The following is a 19,955-nucleotide window of genomic DNA, read 5'->3' on the forward strand; positions in this document are numbered from 1 at the left end:
GCACAACCCAAGGGGGGGCGCCAACCCAGACAGGAAGAGCACGTCAGTGACTCCAGCCCTTGCCTTAACAGGAAGCCAGTGTAGGGAGGCTAGCACTGGAGTAATATGATCAAATTTTTGGGTTCTAGTCATGATTCTAGCAGCCGTATTTAGCACTAACTGAAGTTTATTTAGTTCTTTATCCGGGTAGCCGGAAAGTAGAGCATTGCAGTAGTCTAACCTAGAAGTAACAAAAGCATGGATACATTTTTCTGCATAATTTTTGGACAGAAAGTTTCAGATTTTTGCAATGTTACATAGATGGAAAAAAGCTGTCCTTGAAACAGTCTTGATATGTTGGTCAAAAGAGAGATCAGGGTCCAGAGTAACGCCGAGGTCCTTCAGTTTTATTTGAGACGACTGTACAACCATCAAGATTAATTGTCAGATTCAACAGAAGATCTCTTTGTTTCTTGGAACCTAGAACAAGCATCTCTGTTTTGTCCGAGTTTAAAAGTAGAAAGTTTGCAGCCATCCACTTCCTTATGTCTGAAACACAGGCTTCTAGCGAGGGTAATTTTGGGGCTTCACCATGTTTCATTGAAATGTACAGCTGTGTGTCATCCGCATAGCAGTGAAAGTTAACATGATGTTTTCGAATGACATCCCCAAGAGGTCAAATATATAGTGAAAACAATAGTGGTCCTAAAACTGAACCTTGAGGAACACCGACATTTACAGTTGATTTGTCAGAGGACAAACCATTCACAGAGACAAACTAAACCAGGCCAGAACTTGTCCGTGTAGACCAATTTGGGTTTCCAATCTCTCCAAAAGAATGTGGTGATCGATGGTATCAAAAGCAGCACTAAGGTCTAGGAGCACGAGGACAGATGCAGAGCCTCGGTATGACGCCATTAAAAGGTAATTTACCACCTTCACAAGTGCAGTCTCAGTGCTATGATGGGGTCTAAAACCAGACTGAAGCGTTTCGTATACATTGTTTGTCTTCAGGAAGGAAGTGAGTTTCTGCACAACAGCTTTTTCATTTTTTTTTGAGAGGAACGGGAGATTCGATATCGGCCGATAGTTTTTTATATTTTCTGGGTCAAGGTTTGACTTTTTCAAGAGAGGCTTTATTACTGCCACTTTTAGTGAGTTTGGTACACATCCGGTGGATAGAGAGCCGTTTATTATGTTCAACATAGGAGGGCCAAGCACAGGAAGCAGCTCTTTCAGTAGTTGGAATATGGTTCAGTATGCAGCTTGAAGGTTTAGAGGCCATGATTATTTTCATCATTGTGTCAAGAGATATAGTACTAAAACACTTGAGTGTCTCCCTTGATCCTAGGTCCTGGCAGAGTTGTGCAGACTCAGGACAACTGAGCTTTGGAGGAATACGCAGATTTAAAGAGGAGTCCGTAATTTGCTTTCTAATGATCATGATCTTTTCCTCAAAGAAGTTCATGAATTTATTACTGCTGAAGTGAAAGCCATCCTCTCTTGGGGAATGCTGCTTTTTAGTTAGCTTTGCGACAGTATCAAAGAGAACTTTTCTGATTGTTCTTATTTTCCTCAATTAAGTAAAAATAGGATGATCGAGCAGCAGTGAGGGCTCTTCGATACTGCACGGTACTGTCTTTCCAAGCTAGTCAGAAGACTTCCAGTTTGGTGTGGCGCCATTTCCGTTCCAATTTTCTGGAAGCTTGCTTCAGAGCTCGGGTATTTTCTGTATACCAGGGAGCTAGTTTCTTATGACAAATGTTTTTAGTTTTTAGGGGTGCGACTGCATCAAGGGGATTGCGCAAGGTTAAATTGAGTTCCTCAGTTAGGTGGTTAACTGATTTTTGTCCTCTGACGTCCTTGGGTAGGCAGAGGGAGTCTGGAAGGGCATCAAGGAATCTTTGTGTTGTCTGAGAATTTATAGCACGACTTTTGATGCTCCTTGGTTGGGGTCTGAGCAGATTATTTGTTGCGATTGCAAACGTAATAAAATGGTGGTCCGATAGTCCAGGATTATGAGGAAAAACATTAAGATCCACAACATTTATTCCACGGGACAAAACTAGGTCCAGAGTATGACTGTGGCAGTGAGTAGGTCCAGAGACATGTTGGACAAAACCAAAAGTTTAATGAAAAAAAGTTGAGTTCGGGAAATACTAAAAATATAAACGGTAATTAAAAAGTAAAAACCGTAAAGTTGTCAGGTAGCAAAGTAAGGTTGGCAACAAAACGCACAGCAACACGTAAACAAGTCTGCAAGTTGTGACCGGAAATGACGGAAAATTGAAAATCTGCTCATCCTCATCTGCTCATCTATCACTCATCTATCTATCACAGTGTTAATCTGCTAAATTGTAATTACTTTGCTACTATGGCCTATTTATTGCCTTACCTACTCATGCCATTTGCATATAGACTTTCTTTATTTTCCTATTGTGTTATTGACTGTATGTTTGTTTATTCCATGTGTAACTTTGTGTTGTTGTTTCTGTCGCACTGCTTTGCTTTATCTTGGCCAGGTTGCAGTTGTAAATGAGAACGTGTTCTCAACTAGCCTACCTTGTTAAATAAAGGTGAAATAAATAATAATAAGTAAATAAATTATTGCATACACAGTGCCTCAGGAGTCCACAATGTGGTTTTTTAATCTGTAATTATGTTAATTACCGTAATATTGTGGAATGAGAGACATTTAAATGTATTCTTCTACATCTCTACCAGGAGTCAGAACACGAGGTGGATGCCTGCAGCACGGTCAGTGGCAGTACGGTCAGTGGCAGCACGGTCAGTGGCAGCACGGTCAGTGGCAGTACGGTCAGTGGCAGCACGGTCAACAGCGGAGACATGTCTCTATGTCAGGCCGCTATACAGAAACTGGTGGAGTACATTCAGCTCAACTTCACCGAGGACGAAGAGCCCGTGCGGAGGTCTCTAGAGAGACCGCCGTGCGGAGGTGTGGACGCAGAGGTGCGAGCCGTGTGTCTCACCAAGAGAGAGGGGGACGGGGCAGAGCTGGGACTGAGTTTCGGTAACATCCCGATATTTGGGGATCCGGAGGGGGAGAACAGGAAGAAGGGAGGGAGGAGGAGGAGTAGGAGGAAGGGGGATCAGGGACCCGTGTTGGACGTGGGGTGTATCTGGGTGACGGAGGTGAGGAAGAGAAGTCCCGCGGCGAGGTGCGGTAGAATTAAACTACGAGACGAGTTACTGTCACTCAACGGTCAGCTGATGGTGGGCGTCGACGTCACGGGAGCCAGGTAGGAGGGTTTATAATAATAATACATATCTCCCTGTCTCCCTGTCTCTGTCTCTCTGTCTCCCTGTCTCCCTGTCTCCCTGTCTCTGTCTCTCTGTCTCCCTGTCTCTGTCTCCCTGTCTCTCTGTCTCTCTCTCTCTCTGTCTCTCTCTCTCTCTGTCTCTCTCTCTGTCTCTCTGTGTCTCTCTCTCTGTCTCTCTGTCTCTCTGTCTCTCTGTCTCTCTGTCTCTCTGTCTCTCTGTCTCCCTATCTCCCTGTCTCTCTGTCTCTGTCTCCCTGTCTCCCTGTCTCTCTGTCTCTCTCTGTCTCTCTCTGTCTCCCTGTCTCCCTGTCTCCCTGTCTCCCTGTCTCCCTGTCTCTCTGTCTCTCTGTCTCTCTGTCTCTCTCAATTCAATTAAATTAGCTTTATTGGCATGACGTAACAATGTACATATTGCCAAAGCTTATTTTGGATATTTACAATATGAAAAAAAAATGAGAATCAAAATTGTCAACGTGACAACAGTAACAACAATAACCAAGGGTCAAAATAACCATACAGGGGGGCCTCCCGGGTGGCGCAGTGGTCTAGGGCACTGCATCGCAGTGCTAGCTGCGCCACCAGAGTCTCTGGGTTCGCGCCCAGGCTCTGTCGCAGCCGGCCGCAACCGGGAGGTCCGTGGGGCGACGCACAATTGGCATAGCGTCGTCCGGGTTAGGGAGGGTTTGGCCGGTAGGGATATCAATTGTCTCATCGCGCTCCAGCGACTCCTGTGGCGGGCCGGGCGCAGTGCGCGCTAACCAAGGGGGGCGGGTACACGGTGTTTCCTCCGACACATTGGCGGCTGGCTTCCGGGTTGGAGGCGCGCTGTGTTAAGAAGCAGTGCGGCTTGGTTGGGTTGTGCTTCGGAGGACGCATGGCTTTCGACCTTCGTCTCTCCCGAGCCCGTACGGGAGTTGTAGCGATGAGACAAGATAGTAATTACTAGCGATTGGATACCACGAAAATTGGGGAGAAAATGGGATAAAAATAAAAAAAATAAAAAAATAAAAATTATAAATAAAAAATAACCATACATTCAACAATAACAATAAACATACAGTAGAGGACATGTGCAGGTTGATTGGTCTGTCAGACACGGTCCCTCAACTTATGGCAGGCAGCAATGTAGTGCGCTGCCAACCCACAGCTCTCTGCGTCCTCCCCCAACAGGACTGGTAGCCTATCCTCATCAGAGAGGTCTTTGAAACCTTGAATAAGGGTTTCAAATTTGGGGAAATGACACTCTCTAATTGTTTTATATTTTTTACATTTTGTCAGGAAATGCAGCTCCGTCTCAGGTTCTGCTGTGGTGCAGTGGTTGCACAGCCTTTCCTCTACAGGGAGCCAGGTTTTCCTGTGTCTACCCTTCTCAATGGCAAGGCTGTGCTCACTGAGCCTGTACTTTGTCAAGGTTTTTCTAAGGTTTTGATCAGTAACCATGGTCAAATATTTAGCCACGGTGTACTGTCGATTTAGGGCCAGATAGCACTGCATTTTGCTTTGTGCTTGTGTTTCCCAAGAAGTAATATAGTTTTGTTTTGACTGTGTTGTAATTTGGTTTATCCTGATTGATTGGATGTTCTGGTCCTGAGGCTTCAGTGTGTTAGTAGAACAGGTTAGTGAACTCAGCCCCAGGACCAGCTGGATGAGGGGACTGAGGCTTCAGTGTGTTAGTAGGACAGGTTTGTGAACTCAGCCCCAGGACCAGCTGGATGAGGGGACTGAGGCTTCAGTGTGTTAGTAGGACAGGTTTGTGAACTCAGGACCAGCTGGATGAGGGGACTGAGGCTTCAGTGTGTTAGTAGAACAGGTTTGTGAACTCAGCCCCAGGACCAGCTGGATGAGGGGACTGAGGCTTCAGTGTGTTAGTAGGACAGGTTTGTGAACTCAGGACCAGCTGGATGAGGGGACTGAGGCTTCAGTGTGTTAGTAGAACAGGTTTGTGAACTCAGCCCCAGGACCAGCTGGATGAGGGGACTGAGGCTTCAGTGTGTTAATAGAACAGGTTAGTGAACTCAGCCCCAGGACCAGCTGGATGAGGGGACTGAGGATTCAGTGTGTTAGTAGAACAGGTTTGTGAACTCAGCCCAAGGACCAGCTGGATGAGGGGACTGAGGCTTCAGTGTGTTAGTAGAACAGGTTAGTGAACTCAGCCCCAGGACCAGCTGGATGAGGGGACTGAGGCTTCAGTGTGTTAGTAGAACAGTTTTGTGAACTCAGCCCCAGGACCAGCTGGATGAGGGGACTGAGGCTTCAGTGTTAGTAGAACAGGTTAGTGAACTCAGCCCCAGGACCAGCTGGATGAGGGGACTGAGGCTTCAGTGTTAGTAGAACAGGTTAGTGAACTCAGCCCCAGGACCAGCTGGATGAGGGGACTGAGGCTTCAGTGTGTTAGTAGAACAGGTTAGTGAACTCAGCCCCAGGACCAGCTGGATGAGGGGACTCTTTTCTTTGCTCAGTTCTTGGCATTGCAGGGCTTGGTAATGATATGAGAGGGGGTCACTGTATTTTAGATGTTTCCAAAACTTAATTGCTATTTTTTGAGTTTTTATTATTAGTGGATATTGGCCTAATTCTGCCCTGCATGCATTGTTTGTAGTTTTCCTCTGGACATGTAGGAGAATCTTACAGAACTCTGCATGCAGGGTTTCAATGGGGTGTTTGTCCCATTTGATTAAATTTTGTTTTGCAAGTGGACCCCACACCTCGCTGCCATAAAGTGCAATTGGTTCAATGACATATTCAATTAGTTTTAGCCAAATTTTGGTAAATTCTTCAATTTGAATTAGCTTTTTAATGGCGTAGAATGCCCTGCGTGCTTTCTCTCTCAGTTCATTCACTGCCTCATTAAGGTGTCCAGTTGAGCTTATTTTTAAACCTCAGTAATTGTAGTGTGAACAGTACTCTATATATTTTGTACCAATTGAGAACTTCTCTCTCGCTCTCTCTCCCCCCCTCTCTCGCTCTCTCTCGCTCTCTCTCTCTTCCCCCCTCTCTCTCGCCCCATCTCTCTCTCGCCCCATCTCTCTCTCTCTCTCTCTCTCTCTCTCTCTCTCTCTCTCTCTCTCTCTCTCTCTCTCTCTCTCTCTCTCTCTCTCTCTCTCTCTCTCTCTCGCTCTCTCTCGCTCTCTCTCGCTCTCTCTCGCTCTCTCTCGCTCTCTCTCGCTCTCTCTCGCTCTCTCTCGCTCTCTCTCGCTCTCTCTCGCTCTCTCTCGCTCTCTCTCGCTCTCTCTCGCTCTCTCTCTCTCTCTCTCTCTCTCTCCACTGCCAAGCAACCGCAGAATGATTCTGTCTGGCCAAACAGACTGAGGGCATTAATCTGCTCTAAAGTAAACTAGGCCACGTTAGAATGCTCCCTGTTCACTCCCAACTGTGTGGAGGTAAACCTAGCCAGGACTCACTTCCAGGACTGTTACTTCTGACCATCTGAGAGAGAGAATCTACCCCTGACTGTCTGAGTGAGAGAGAACCTACCCCTGGCTGTCTGAGAGAGAGAGAACCTACCCCTGACTGAGGTAAACCTAGCCAGGACTCACTTCCAGGACTGTTACTTCTGACCATCTGCTTCTATCACCATCAGACTGTTGAACAGCTTCTATCACCATCAGACTGTTGAACAGCTTCTATTACCATCAGACTGTTGAACAGCTTCTATCACCATCAGACTGTTGAACAGCTTCTATTACCATCAGACTGTTGAACAGCTTCTATCACCATCAGACTGTTGAACAGCTTCTATTACCATCAGACTGTTGAACAGCTTCTATTACCATCAGACTGTTGAACAGCTTCTATTACCATCAGACTGTTGAACAGCTTCTATTACCATCAGACTGTTGAACAGCTTCTATCACCATCAGACTGTTGAACAGCTTCTATTACCATCAGACTGTTGAACAGCTTCTATTACCATCAGACTGTTGAACAGCTTCTATTACCAGACCATCAGAATGTTGAACAGCTTCTATTACCATCAGACTGTTGAACAGCTTCTATTACCATCAGACTGTTGAACAGCTTCTATTACCATCAGACTGTTGAACAGCCTCTATTACCATCAGACTGTTGAACAGCTTCTATTACCATCAGACTGTTGAACAGCTTCTATCACCATCAGACTGTTAAACAGCTTCTATCACCATCAGACTGTTGAACAGCTTCTATCACCATCAGACTGTTGAACAGCTTCTATCACCATCAGACTGTTGAACAGCTTCTATCACCATCAGACTGTTGAACAGCTTCTATCACCATCAGACTGTTGAACAGCTTCTATCTCCATCAGACTGTTGAACAGCTTCTATCACCATCAGACTATTGAACAGCTTCTATTACCATCAGACTGTTGAACAGCTTCTATTACCATCAGACTGTTGAACAGCTTCTATTACCATCAGACTGTTGAACAGCTTCTATTACCATCAGACTGTTGAACAGCTTCTATCACCATCAGACTGTTAAACAGCTTCTATCACCATCAGACTGTTGAACAGCTTCTGTCACCATCAGACTGTTGAACAGCTTCTATCACCATCAGCCTGTTGAACAGCTTCTATCTCCATCAGACTGTTGAACAGCTTCTATCACCATCAGACTATTGAACAGCTTCTATTACCATCAGACTGTTGAACAGCTTCTATTACCATCAGACTGTTGAACAGCTTCTATTACCATCAGACTGTTGAACTGCTTCTATTACCATCAGACTGTTGAACTGCTTCTATTACCATCAGACTGTTGAACAGCTTCTATTACCATCAGACTGTTGAACAGCTTCTATCACCATCAGCCTGTTGAACAGCTTCTATCTCCATCAGACTGTTGAACAGCTTCTATCTCCATCAGACTGTTGAACAGCTTCTATCTCCATCAGACTGTTGAACAGCTTCTATCACCATCAGACTATTGAACAGCTTCTATCACCATCAGACTGTTGAACAGCTTCTATTACCATCAGACTGTTGAACAGCTTCTATCTCCATCAGACTGTTGAACAGCTTCTATTACCATCAGACTGTTGAACAGCTTATATCACCATCAGACTGTTGAACAGCTTCTATTACCATCAGACTGTTGAACAGCTTCTATTACCATCAGACTGTTGAACAGCTTCTATCACCATCAGACTGTTGAACAGCTTCTATCACCATCAGACTGTTGAACAGCTTCTATCACCATCAGACTGTTGAACAGCTTCTATTACCATCAGACTGTTGAACAGCTTCTATTACCATCAGACTGTTGAACAGCTTCTATTACCATCAGACTGTTGAACAGCTTCTATTACCATCAGACTGTTGAACAGCTTCTATTACCATCAGACTGTTGAACAGCTTCTATCACCATCAGACTGTTGAACAGCTTCTATCACCATCAGACTGTTGAACAGCTTCTATCACCATCAGACTATTGAACAGCTTCTATTACCATCAGACTGTTGAACAGCTTCTATCACCATCAGACTGTTGAACAGCTTCTATTACCATCAGACTGTTGAACAGCTTCTATTACCATCAGACTGTTGAACAGCTTCTATCACCATCAGACTGTTGAACAGCTTCTATCACCATCAGACTGTTGAACAGCTTCTATTACCATCAGACTGTTGAACAGCTTCTATTACCATCAGACTGTTGAACAGCTTCTATTACCATCAGACTGTTGAACAGCTTCTATCACCATCAGACTGTTGAACAGCTTCTATTACCATCAGACTGTTGAACAGCTTCTATTACCATCAGACTGTTGAACAGCTTCTATCACCATCAGACTGTTGAACGGCTTCTATCACCATCAGACTGTTGAACAGCTTCTATCACCATCAGACTGTCGAACAGCTTCTAATCCTGGTCTCACAATAGTCAATTTTAATTGTATATTTTTCTTGGTTTTCTCATAAATGTTTTACTCAGTCCCCCAGGTCGATTTACTGGACAGAGAGAAACCCAAAGAGTTTGGCTTGAGTTTTCAGGCAGCGTGTTCTTCAAATTCTGTGGTTCGTACTCCGAGGATCAAAACCAAGTCCCCAACCCCCTCAACCCTCTGCTGCTCAGTCTAGGGATCAAAGCCTGGCTGTGTCTGAGTTCTACTGTTTGGTGTTTGTCTTTGAAATATAGGATACGTTTCGTTCCCCCCTAGTTTGTCTCTCCTATCGGTCACTGTGGTTTGGTTCTACTAGAGAGAGCTCCTGTTGGCCATGGGAATGAGAGAGAGAGCTCCTGTTGGCCATGGCAATGAGAGAGAGAGAGAGGGGGGGTGGGAAGAGAGGAAGAGAGGGAGAGGGGGGGGGGGGGGAAGAGAGGGAGGGGGGGGGGCAGAAATAAATACACGTTTGAGAGGTAGAGACATTTGAAGAAGGGGAGTTGGAACGAGAGATATCAGACTGACTATACCAGGAAGACTAGGAGCTTGTGAGCTGGCACTTTTCTCACGGACCTGAGAAAAAGCACTCCTCTCCTCCTTTCTCTCTCCTACAACCAGTAGAGTGTTTTAAAAGATGGCGGTGCAGAGGAGGGCGAGCGTCTTCCCAGTTCCTGCGTTACTTAATACTTTGTTTGCTTAGAATGTTTGTGCAATAATTTCCTACGCTAAAAATGTTTTATTCTATTCTACTGAGCCATTTACTTTATGTTCCTATTCTTATCTTTCATAATTTATTTATTGTTGTTGTATTGTCCAGAAGGATGGAAGCATTTCGTTGGACGGTATATACCATGTGTATCCTGTACATACGACTAATAACACTTGAAACTTGGAGCAGTAACTCTGCCTGCATGCCCACAAAATGGTGACTTAGGGCTCAGACACACCAGAGATCCTGACTGCGTGAGAGGTACTTAGCACCTCTGCCCAGTGTCGGCAGTTAACTTTTTTCTTGTTCACATAGCACAGATCCAGCACCAATCCAAATGAGTAACTTCTTTGGCTTGTGTCTGCTGTAGATAGCTATTGTTAGCTAACTAGCTAGCAATCTGCGCTAATGTTGATGCTAACTAGCTATCATTTTTTTTGTAAGCCCTTGTTGATACTAACCAGATGGCCAAAACGAGATAACTAGCATTGCTATCAACATTATAATTAAATCACAATGGATTAATTTTAAATGACGCAGCTGCCGGTAAGCTGCCGAGAATCAGTGGAGAAGCTAGCTAGCTATGTTGTTCTGATGGCAAATGGTGTTGCTAACCGTTAAGCTAACGTTAGCTAGAACGTGTACTGGCACTGGCAGTATGGGATAATGGACAGTGATTTAAATTATTTTATTAATCATTTTGCAAGATAGCTAGCTTGGTAAAGCATTTAGTGTTGTGTGCATTGTGCCGCACTTACCACTACCATGAGTTTAACATGAAGTGTCTGCCTGGCCCACTTAGCAAGCTAACGTTAGCTAGCTAACTAATGAGCTAGTGCACCTTATTAAAACCTCATTTAAAAAATCATTCTTCAAGCACAAAACTGCTTAGCTTAGCTAGATGTAAAGACATGCTCTAGAAAAAAAATATGTACGGAGCATTTAGAAAGTATTCAGACCCCTTGACTTTGTTACGTCAAAGCCTTATTCTAAAATGGACCCGTACAAATCAGCTGGGCTAGACAATCTGGTCCTTCTCTTTCTAAAATTATCTGCTGCCATTGTTGCAACCCCTATTACCAGTCTGTTCAACCTCTCTTTCGTGTCGTCCCAGATCCCAGATTGGAAAGCTGCCGCGTTCATCCCCCTCTTCAAAGGGGGAGACACTCTAGACCCAAACTGTTATAGACCTATATCTATCCTGCCCTGCCTTTCTAAAGTCGCCGCCAAACTTACCCTAGTAAAACTGACTATCCTACCGATCCTTGACTTCGGCGATGTCATCTACAAAATAGCTTCCAATACTCTACTCAGCAAATTGGATGTAGTCTATCACAGTACCATCCGTTTTGTTACCAAAGCGCCTTATACCACCCACCACTGCGACCTGTATGCTCTAGTCGGCTGGCCCTCGCTACATATTCGTCGCCAAACCCACTGGCTCCAGGTCATCTATACGTTTTTGCTAGGTAAAGCCCTGCCTTATCTCAGCTCACTGGTCACGATAACAACACCCACCCGTAGCACGCGCTCCAGCAGGTATATCTCACTGGTCATCCCCAAAGCCAACACCACCTTTGGCTGCCATTCCTACCAGTTCTCTGCTGCCAATGACTGGAACCAATAGCAAAAATCGCTGAAGCTGGAGACTTTTATTTCCCTCACTAACTTTAAACATCAGCTATCTGAGCAGCTAACTGATCGCTGCAGCTGTACATAGTCCATCTGTAAAAAGCCCATCCAATCTACCTACCTCATCCCCATATTGTTTTTATTTACTTTGCTGCTCTTTTGCACATCAGTATCAATACTTACACACCATCATCTGCTCATCATCATCTGCTAATCATCATCTGCTCATTTATCACTCGTGTTAGTCTGCTAAATTATAATTAATTTGCTACTATGTCCTATTTATTGCCGTACCTCCTCACGCCATTTATACACACTGTATATAGACTTTCTTTTTTTCTATTGTGTTTTTGACTGTACACTTGTTTATTCCACGTGTAACTCTGTGTTGTTGTTTGTGTCGCACTGCTTTGGTTTATCTTGGCCAGGTTGCAGTTGTAAATGAGAACTTGTTCTCAACTAACCTACCTGGTTAAATAAAGGTGAAATATATATATATATTTGTTAATGGATGAAAAATAAGTGTTTTCCTCATCAATCTACACACAATACCCCATAATGACAAATCAAAAAATACGTGTTTTAAACTTGTTCAAATTTATAATATCACATTCACAGGTATTCAGACCCTTTACTCAGTACTTTGTTGAAGCACCTTTGGCAGTGATTACAGCTTAAAGTCTTCTTGGGTATGAGGCTACAAGGTTGGCACACCTGTATTTGGGGAGTTTCTCCCATTCTTCTCTGCAGATCCTCTCAATCTCTGTCAGGTTGGATGGGGAGCGTCGCTGCACAGCTATTTTCAGGTCTCTCCAGAAATGTTAGATCGGGTTCAAGTCTGGGCTCTGGCTGGGCCACTCAAGGACATTCAGAGACTTGTCCTGAAGCCACTCTTGCGTTGGGTTGCTTAGGGTTGTTGTCCTGTTGGAAGGTGAACCTTCGCCCCAGTCTGAGGTCCTGAGTGTTTGCTGAGTTTTTGCTCTGACATGCGCTATCAACTGGGGACTGTAGAGGACACCTTATATAGACAGGTGTGTGCATTTCCAAATCATGTCCAATCAATTGAATGTACCACAGGTGGACTCCAAGTTGTAGAAACATCTGAAGGATGATCAATGGAAACAGGATGCACCTGTGCTCCATTTAGAGTCTCATAGCAAAGGGTCTGAATACTTATGTAAATAAGTTTTTTTTGTTTTTAATACACTGCTCAAAAAAATAAAGGGAACACTTAAACAACACAATGTAACTCCAAGTCAATCACACTTCTGTGAAATCAAACTGTCCACTTAGGAAGCAACACTGATTGACAATAAATGTCACATGCTGTTGTGCAAATGGAATAGACAAAAGGTGGAAATTATAGGCAATTAGCAAGACACCCCCAATAAAGGAATGGTTCTGCAGGTGGTGACCACAGACCACTTCTCAGTTCCTATGCTTCCTGGCTGATGTTTTGGTCACTTTTGAATGCTGGCGGTGCTTTCACTCTAGTGGTAGCATGAGACGGAGTCTACAACCCACTTAAGTGGCTCAGGTAGTGCAGTTCATCCAGGATGGCACATCAATGCGAGCTGTGGCAAAAAGGTTTGCTATGTCTGTCAGCGTAGTGTCCAGAGCATGGAGGCGCTACCAGGAGACAGGCCAGTACATCAGGAGACGTGGAGGAGGCCGTAGGAGGGCAACAACCCAGCAGCAGGACCGCTACCTCCGCCTTTGTGCAAGGAGGTGCACTGCCAGAGCCCTGCAAAATGACCTCCAGCAGGCCACAAATGTGCATGTGTCAGCATATGGTCTCACAAGGGGTCTGAGGATCTCATCTCACAGCTTTGCCACAGCTCGCATTGATGTGCCATCCTGGATGAACTGCACTACCTGAGCCACTTGTGTGGGTTGTAGACTCCGTCTCATGCTACCACTAGAGTGAAAGCACCACCAGCATTCAAAAGTGACCAAAACATCAGCCAGGAAGCATAGGAATTGAGAAGTGGTCTGTGGTCACCACCTGCAGAACCATTCCTTTATTGGGGGTGTCTTGCTAATTGCCTATAATTTCCACCTTTTGTCTATTCCATTTGCACAACAGCATGTGAAATTTATTGTCAATCAGTGTTGCTTCCTAAGTGGACAGTTTGATTTCACAGAAGTGTGATTGACTTGGAGTTACATTGTGTTGTTTAAGTGTTCCCTTTATTTTTTTGAGCAGTGTACATTTGCAAAAATGTTGAACCTGTTTTCGCTTTGTCATTATGTGATATTGTGTGTAGATTGATGAAGAAAAAAAGTTATTGTATCAATTTTAGAATAAGGCTGTAACGTAACAAAATGTAGAAAAAGTAAAGGGGTCTGAATACTTCCCGAAGGCCCTGTATTATGCAGCTTTATTTGTTTTTGTTAGAACAATTCTGATGAAAAGTGGGTGGATTACACCAGAAAAGCAGAGTATTAAAAGTTTTTACTCCTGTCTCGTCCTCCACGTGGTGGTTTGTGACTCCAAGTCAAGTTGTCGGCCGCTGCCGAGCTTTGCAATTCAACAAGTAGAAACGGCAGGTTCGCCGGTACCGAGTCGATACGCAGAAGGCAGGGGAGACTGGGGAACAAAGCAACAGTTTTAGGCTTTTGAAAATAATATTGGAGTTATTGATTCATCGTATTTGATACTAACAACAAACAGTGCCTATAGAAAGTGAATTTAAACTTACATCGAAAATGGGATTAAAGTAGATTTCTTTCCTCTCCACATTTTTAAAGTGAAAGAAAGTTAAAAGAAAATGGTCTAAATTAAGAGGAGAGGGAGAGACTAGTGTTCATTGGTTTGACCTTCAAAGATGGAAAAGAAAGAAGATAAAAGACGTAAGTAAGCAAGATATCTAGAAGAACAATCATCAAGATATCTAGAAGAACAATCATCAAGATATCTAGAAGAACAATCATCAAGATATCTAGAAGAACAGTAAGCAAGATATCTAGAAGAACAATAATCAAGATATCTAGAAGAACAATAATCAAGATATCTAGAAGAACAATTATCACGATATCAAGAAGAACAATCATCACGATATCAAGAAGAACAATCATCACGATATCAAGAAGAACAATCATCACGATATCAAGAAGAACAATCATCACGATATCGAGAAGAACAATCATCACGATATCGAGAAAAACAATCATCAAGATGTCACGACTTCCGCCGAAGTCGGTCCCTCTCCTTGTTCGGGCGGCGTTCGGCGGTCGACGTCACCGGCCTTCTAGCCATCGCCGATCCACTTTTCATTTTCCATTTGTTTTGTCTTTGTTTTACACACCTGGTTTCAATTCCCCAATTACATGTTCATTATTTAACCCTCTGTTTTTCCCCCATGGGTTTTTTTGTGCGTGTTTGTTTGTTGTATTGTGTGCTCGGTATTATCGACTTGTATTTGAAAGTCTTGAGTAAATTTACGTGTATTACTCATCTCTGTTGTCCTGGTTCCTGAGTCACCTGACTCCTCTGCACCAGCCTACACCCAGACCTATTACGCAAGATATCGAGAAGAACAATACTGTTGTGTAATACCATCCTTCTCAAACCCCCAGCGTGAATCCCCATTTCATCTCAACCAACCTCCTTCCCTTGCTGCAATCCAATCTAAACTGCAGAAAACATCCGTCTCATGGCAGGGTTGCGTGTGGGTCGCACCCCCCCGGTCGACCTCCACAACAACAGACGTCCAGGACTTCCCCACCCCAGGACCCCTTCCCCCCCCCAAATCCACCCTGTGGCGTTGAGTCGGAGGGTCCCAGATGGGCTGTGGATTAAAGCGGTAGCTCCAAGCCGGATTGCCAGGTCTTACCGTCTGGCTGCTCTGCTGAGGCCCCAAATTAAATTCCTTTGTATGAGTGGCTGTATGTAGGTGATTACACAGGAAGTACTAGTTACCGTTCAGCTGCTGACTGGAAAGAGAAAGCCTACTACAGTGTACTGAGTCTGATGTAATGTATTGAGCCTGATGTAGTGTACTGAGTCTACTGTACTGTAGTATACTGAGTCTACTGTACTGTAGTATACTGAGTATACTGTACTGTAGTATACTGTGTCTACTATACTGTAGTATACTGAGTATACTGTACTGTAGTATACTGCATATACTGTACTGTAGTATACTGAGTCTACTGTACTGTAGTATGCTGAGTCTACTGTACTCAAGTATACTGTGTCTACTATACTGTAGTATACTGAGTATACTGTACTGTAGTATACTGCGTATACTGTACTGTAGTATACTGAGTCTACTGTACTGTAGTATACTGCGTCTACTGTACTGTAGTATACTGAGTCTACTGTAGTATACTGAGTCTACTGAGTCTACTGTACCGTAGTATACTGAGTCTACTGTACCGTAGTATACTGAGTCTACTGTAGTATTCTGAGCCTTCTGTAGTATTCTGAGCCTACTGTAGTATACTGAGTCTACCGTAGTATTCTGAGCCTTCTGTAGTATTCTGAGCCTACTGTAGTATACTGAGTCTACTGTACTGTAGTATACTGATCCTACTGTACTGTAGTATACTGCACCTACTGTAGTATACTGAGTCTACTGTACTGTAGTATACTGAGCCTACTGTACTGTAGTATACCTCACCTACTGTAGTATACTGAGTCTACTGTACTGTAGTATACTGAGCCCGATAAGTATAGCAGGACCGATGTGTTGTAGGTCTGAGACCAGGACAGATGTGTTGTAGGTCTGAGACCAGGACAGATGTGTTGTACTGCTGAGACCAGGACAGATGTGTTGTACTGCTGAGACCAGGACAGATGTGTTGTACTGCTGAGACCAGGACAGATGTGTTGTACTGCTGAGACCAGGACAGATGTGTTGTAGGTCTGAGACCAGGACAGATGTGTTGTAGGTCTGAGACCAGGACAGATGTGTTGTACTGTTGAGACCAGGACAGATGTGTTGTACTGCTGAGACCAGGACAGATGTGTTGTAGGTCTGAGACCAGGACAGATTATTATATTGAAACAGTACGTCTCTACAGACTCAGAGCAGGTCTGTCTTATTGAAACAGTACGTCTCTACAGACTCAGAGCAGGTCTGTCTTATTGAAACAGTACGTCTCTACAGACTCAGAGCACGTCTGTCTTATTGAAACAGTACGTCTCTACAGACTCAGAGCAGGTCTGTCTTATTGAAACAGTACGTCTCTACAGACTCAGAGCAGGTCTGTTTTCTCTGGATACTGTTACCCTGTCCTTCAAAGACCAGTTCTTTGTGAAGTTATAATACGATCTTTATCCCAGGTGAGGGTTATAATACGATATTTATCCCAGGTGAGGGTTATACTAGGATCTTTATCCCAGGTGAGGGTTATAATACGATATTTATCCCAGGTGAGGGTTATAATACGATATTTATCCCAGGTGAGGGTTATAATACGATCGTTATCCCAGGTGAGGGTTATAATACGATATTTATCCCAGGTGAGGGGTTATAATACGATATTTATCCCAGGTGAGGGGTTATAATACGATATTTATCCCAGGTGAGGGGTTATAATACGATATTTATCCCAGGTGAGGGGTTATAATACGATATTTATCCCAGGTGAGGGTTATAATACGATATTTATCCCAGGTGAGGGTTATAATACGATATTTATCCCAGGTGAGGGTTATAATACGATCTGTATCCCAGGTGAGGGTTATAATACGACCTTTATCCCAGGTGAGGGTTATAATACGACCTTTATCCCAGGTGAGGGATATAATACGATCTGTATCCCAGGTGAGGGGTTATAATACGATCTGTATCCCAGGTGAGGGGTTATAATACGATATTTATCCCAGGTGAGGGATATAATACGATCTGTATCCCAGGTGAGGGGTTATAATACGATATTTATCCCAGGTGAGGGTTATAATACGATCTTTATCCCAGGTGAGGGGTTATAATACGATATTTATCCCAGGTGAGGGTTATAATACGATCTTTATCCCAGGTGAGGGTTATAATACGATCTTTATCCCAGGTGAGGGGTTATAATACGATATTTATCCCAGGTGAGGGTTATAATACGATCTTTATCCCAGGTGAGGGTTATAATATGATCTGTATCCCAGGTGAGGGTTATAATACGATATTTATCCCAGGTGAGGGTTATAATACGATATTTATCCCAGGTGAGGGTTGTGGGCCATAACAGTATGAATCATCACATGATGTTCTCTTATGCATTTTATCCTCATTAGAACAGTCTAAAATAGTCTCATACATTTAATATCGCTAGGCTAGAGACTAGAGTTTGTTTTGCTACTGTATCTGCGTGGTAGGCTGATCTACATTCTACAGTGCTATGTTGCTGTTGTTTTAAGTGTCCACTAGGGGTCACTAACAGATTGTCCTTAAGAGAGTCAGCTGTTGAATCCTGTCTGTCCCTCACCACAGACTAGTGTCACTGTCAACTATATTGAACACAACGATACATATTAAGAGTCGTTAATAAATATTGAACTCTTTTCAGAAATTGTTTTTATCTCAAATGTTTTTGCTTCACTGACTGTTAGTCTACTGTATACTAGATATGCCAACCCTTCTACAGTCCCCAAGATTCCTGTGCTATTTGGTCACAACTTGTAAGTCGCTCTGGATAAGAGCGTCTGCTAAATGACTTAAATGTAAATGTAAATGTACATGTGGTGAATGTAACCGATGTGAAAATGGCTAGCTAGTTAGCGGTGGTGCGCGCTAATAGCGGTTCAATCGGTGACGTCACTTGCTCTGAGACCTTGGAAGTAGTGGTTCCCCTTGCTCTGCAAGGGGCCGTGGCTTTTGTGGAGCGATGGGTAACGATGCTTCGTGGGTGACTGTTGTTGATGTGTGCAGAGGGTCCCTGGTTCGCGCCCGGGTCGGGCGAGAGGACGGACTAACGTTATACTGTTACAGTTACACAGAATCAAACAGTCGTCGCTCTGAATCCATATAGTTATGCTGCAGTGCAATTCATAACTGTAGGACTATTATAAATAGCCTACCAGAAAGTGTTAAAAAAAAGCATTGCTGACAATCAAAATGTGGTCATTTCTACAATACATGTCAATGCTTTTTTTTTGGTCCGTATTTCTACAATTGCATTCATAGCCAAAACCTGGATTACAATATTATGAAGTTGTTTGCGGGCAGAAGGCGCTCGGACTGAGCCGCAAGTGATTGAAGTGTTGAGTAGAGTAGACTAACTAGTACGAGGGCGGAGGCGGGACACGGAGAAAACGAACTGCGCAGAGTGAGCAACTCAAGCGGTTCACAGGCAAGAAGACAAGTGGAAAACCGTGGGGCCGAATGATATAATGATATTACGACGATATTATTGCAACACACTCGAGCATAAACAGTAATTGGATTGAGATGGCACCGGCTCTTATCAACAGTAGGAACAGCTGAGCGACAGCTGACTTTGACAGTATTGACACTACCATTATGAAGAACGAGGAGCGCTCATAGTTTACTATCTAAACTAATACATAACAGCTTGTCTGCATAAAACAGAAGAAACCATTCTTAGTTTTGGGGCGGCCGCGATAGGCTGCTCCGACTGAACACAGACGTCAATTTAACAATCTATTCAATATTGATTAAACGGAATTTGTATTTAAATGACGTGGAAACAACGTTGATTCAACCAGTGTGTGGAGCAGGGGGCTATGGCTTTCTTTCGGATACATTGTAACGTCCGGTTGTTACATTGCCCGGCTGCTTGAATGCCAGCCAGCTATTAAACCAATTAACGAACTACTGTCCTGGGATTGTGAACCGGCCACAACTCGGATTTAACCCCGTGTGCAGCTGGCTCAGGCAAGACAGGGAGGAAAACGTGTAGCCGACATAACGGTGAGGAAAGGAAACAAGCTGGCTAATATGGAGATTCAAGTAGGAATTTAAGGTATGGCCGATTTCCCATGGCTTTTAACTGTTCTATTATGATGCGCTTGTGACTTGGCTAGAGCGCTACCTGTGTTGTTTCTCGCTGTACCGTATAACTAGTAAAACGGGTAGTCCTAACGGTCTGATTTCAATAGCTCATAAAGTGTTAGCTGACCAATAAAGCGTTTGATTTAAGTTACCGGTTGTTTTTGTATTCCGTGTAGCTGTCTCTGTTTTATCTGGTAGGCCTACTGTAGCCCAAGATGTACTCTTTAACGAGCCTAACGTTACGGTTATTCCTTACGGGCTAAGGACTTATACTATACATTATTTTCAGAGGTAAACTGGCTCTGGCAGCCAAAACAGCTGAAGACTCGAAACCAACCCGGTCTCAGAGCATGTCGTATTGTTCTCTACTTAAATCCGAGGTACTCTCTTTAGTATGATATGTTACGTTTTGTATGGTATGTATTAATTTGTGGATGTCAAGCACCCATTTCCACGAATTGCAAGAGTACTATATGTTATGAATTTGCAAAACGTTTTATGTTACAAATCAGCTGAACTTACAACATGTGACCCGTT

At 43.7% G+C, this 19,955-nt stretch overlaps 1 protein-coding gene across 3 annotated transcripts in view; it reads left to right on the top strand.

Annotated features, from left to right (window-relative positions):
• The window catches only part of LOC139577341 (PDZ domain-containing protein 2-like), a 174,951-nt gene that overhangs the window by 26,787 nt on the left and 128,209 nt on the right, over nt 1-19,955 (top strand). For 2 of the 3 annotated variants that reach the window (XM_071404382.1, XM_071404383.1), the window contains exon 3: nt 2,704-3,239. In XM_071404382.1, coding sequence (XP_071260483.1) covers nt 2,704-3,239 — 536 coding nt within the window. Of the gene's footprint in view, nt 1-2,703; nt 3,240-18,756; nt 19,390-19,955 lie in introns of those variants that run through there. The other variant, XM_071404384.1, reaches the window with a different exon arrangement.

Source organism: Salvelinus alpinus, chromosome 5 (assembly GCF_045679555.1).
Source record: "Salvelinus alpinus chromosome 5, SLU_Salpinus.1, whole genome shotgun sequence".
In the NCBI taxonomy this organism is placed as follows: Eukaryota; Metazoa; Chordata; class Actinopteri; order Salmoniformes; family Salmonidae; genus Salvelinus; species Salvelinus alpinus.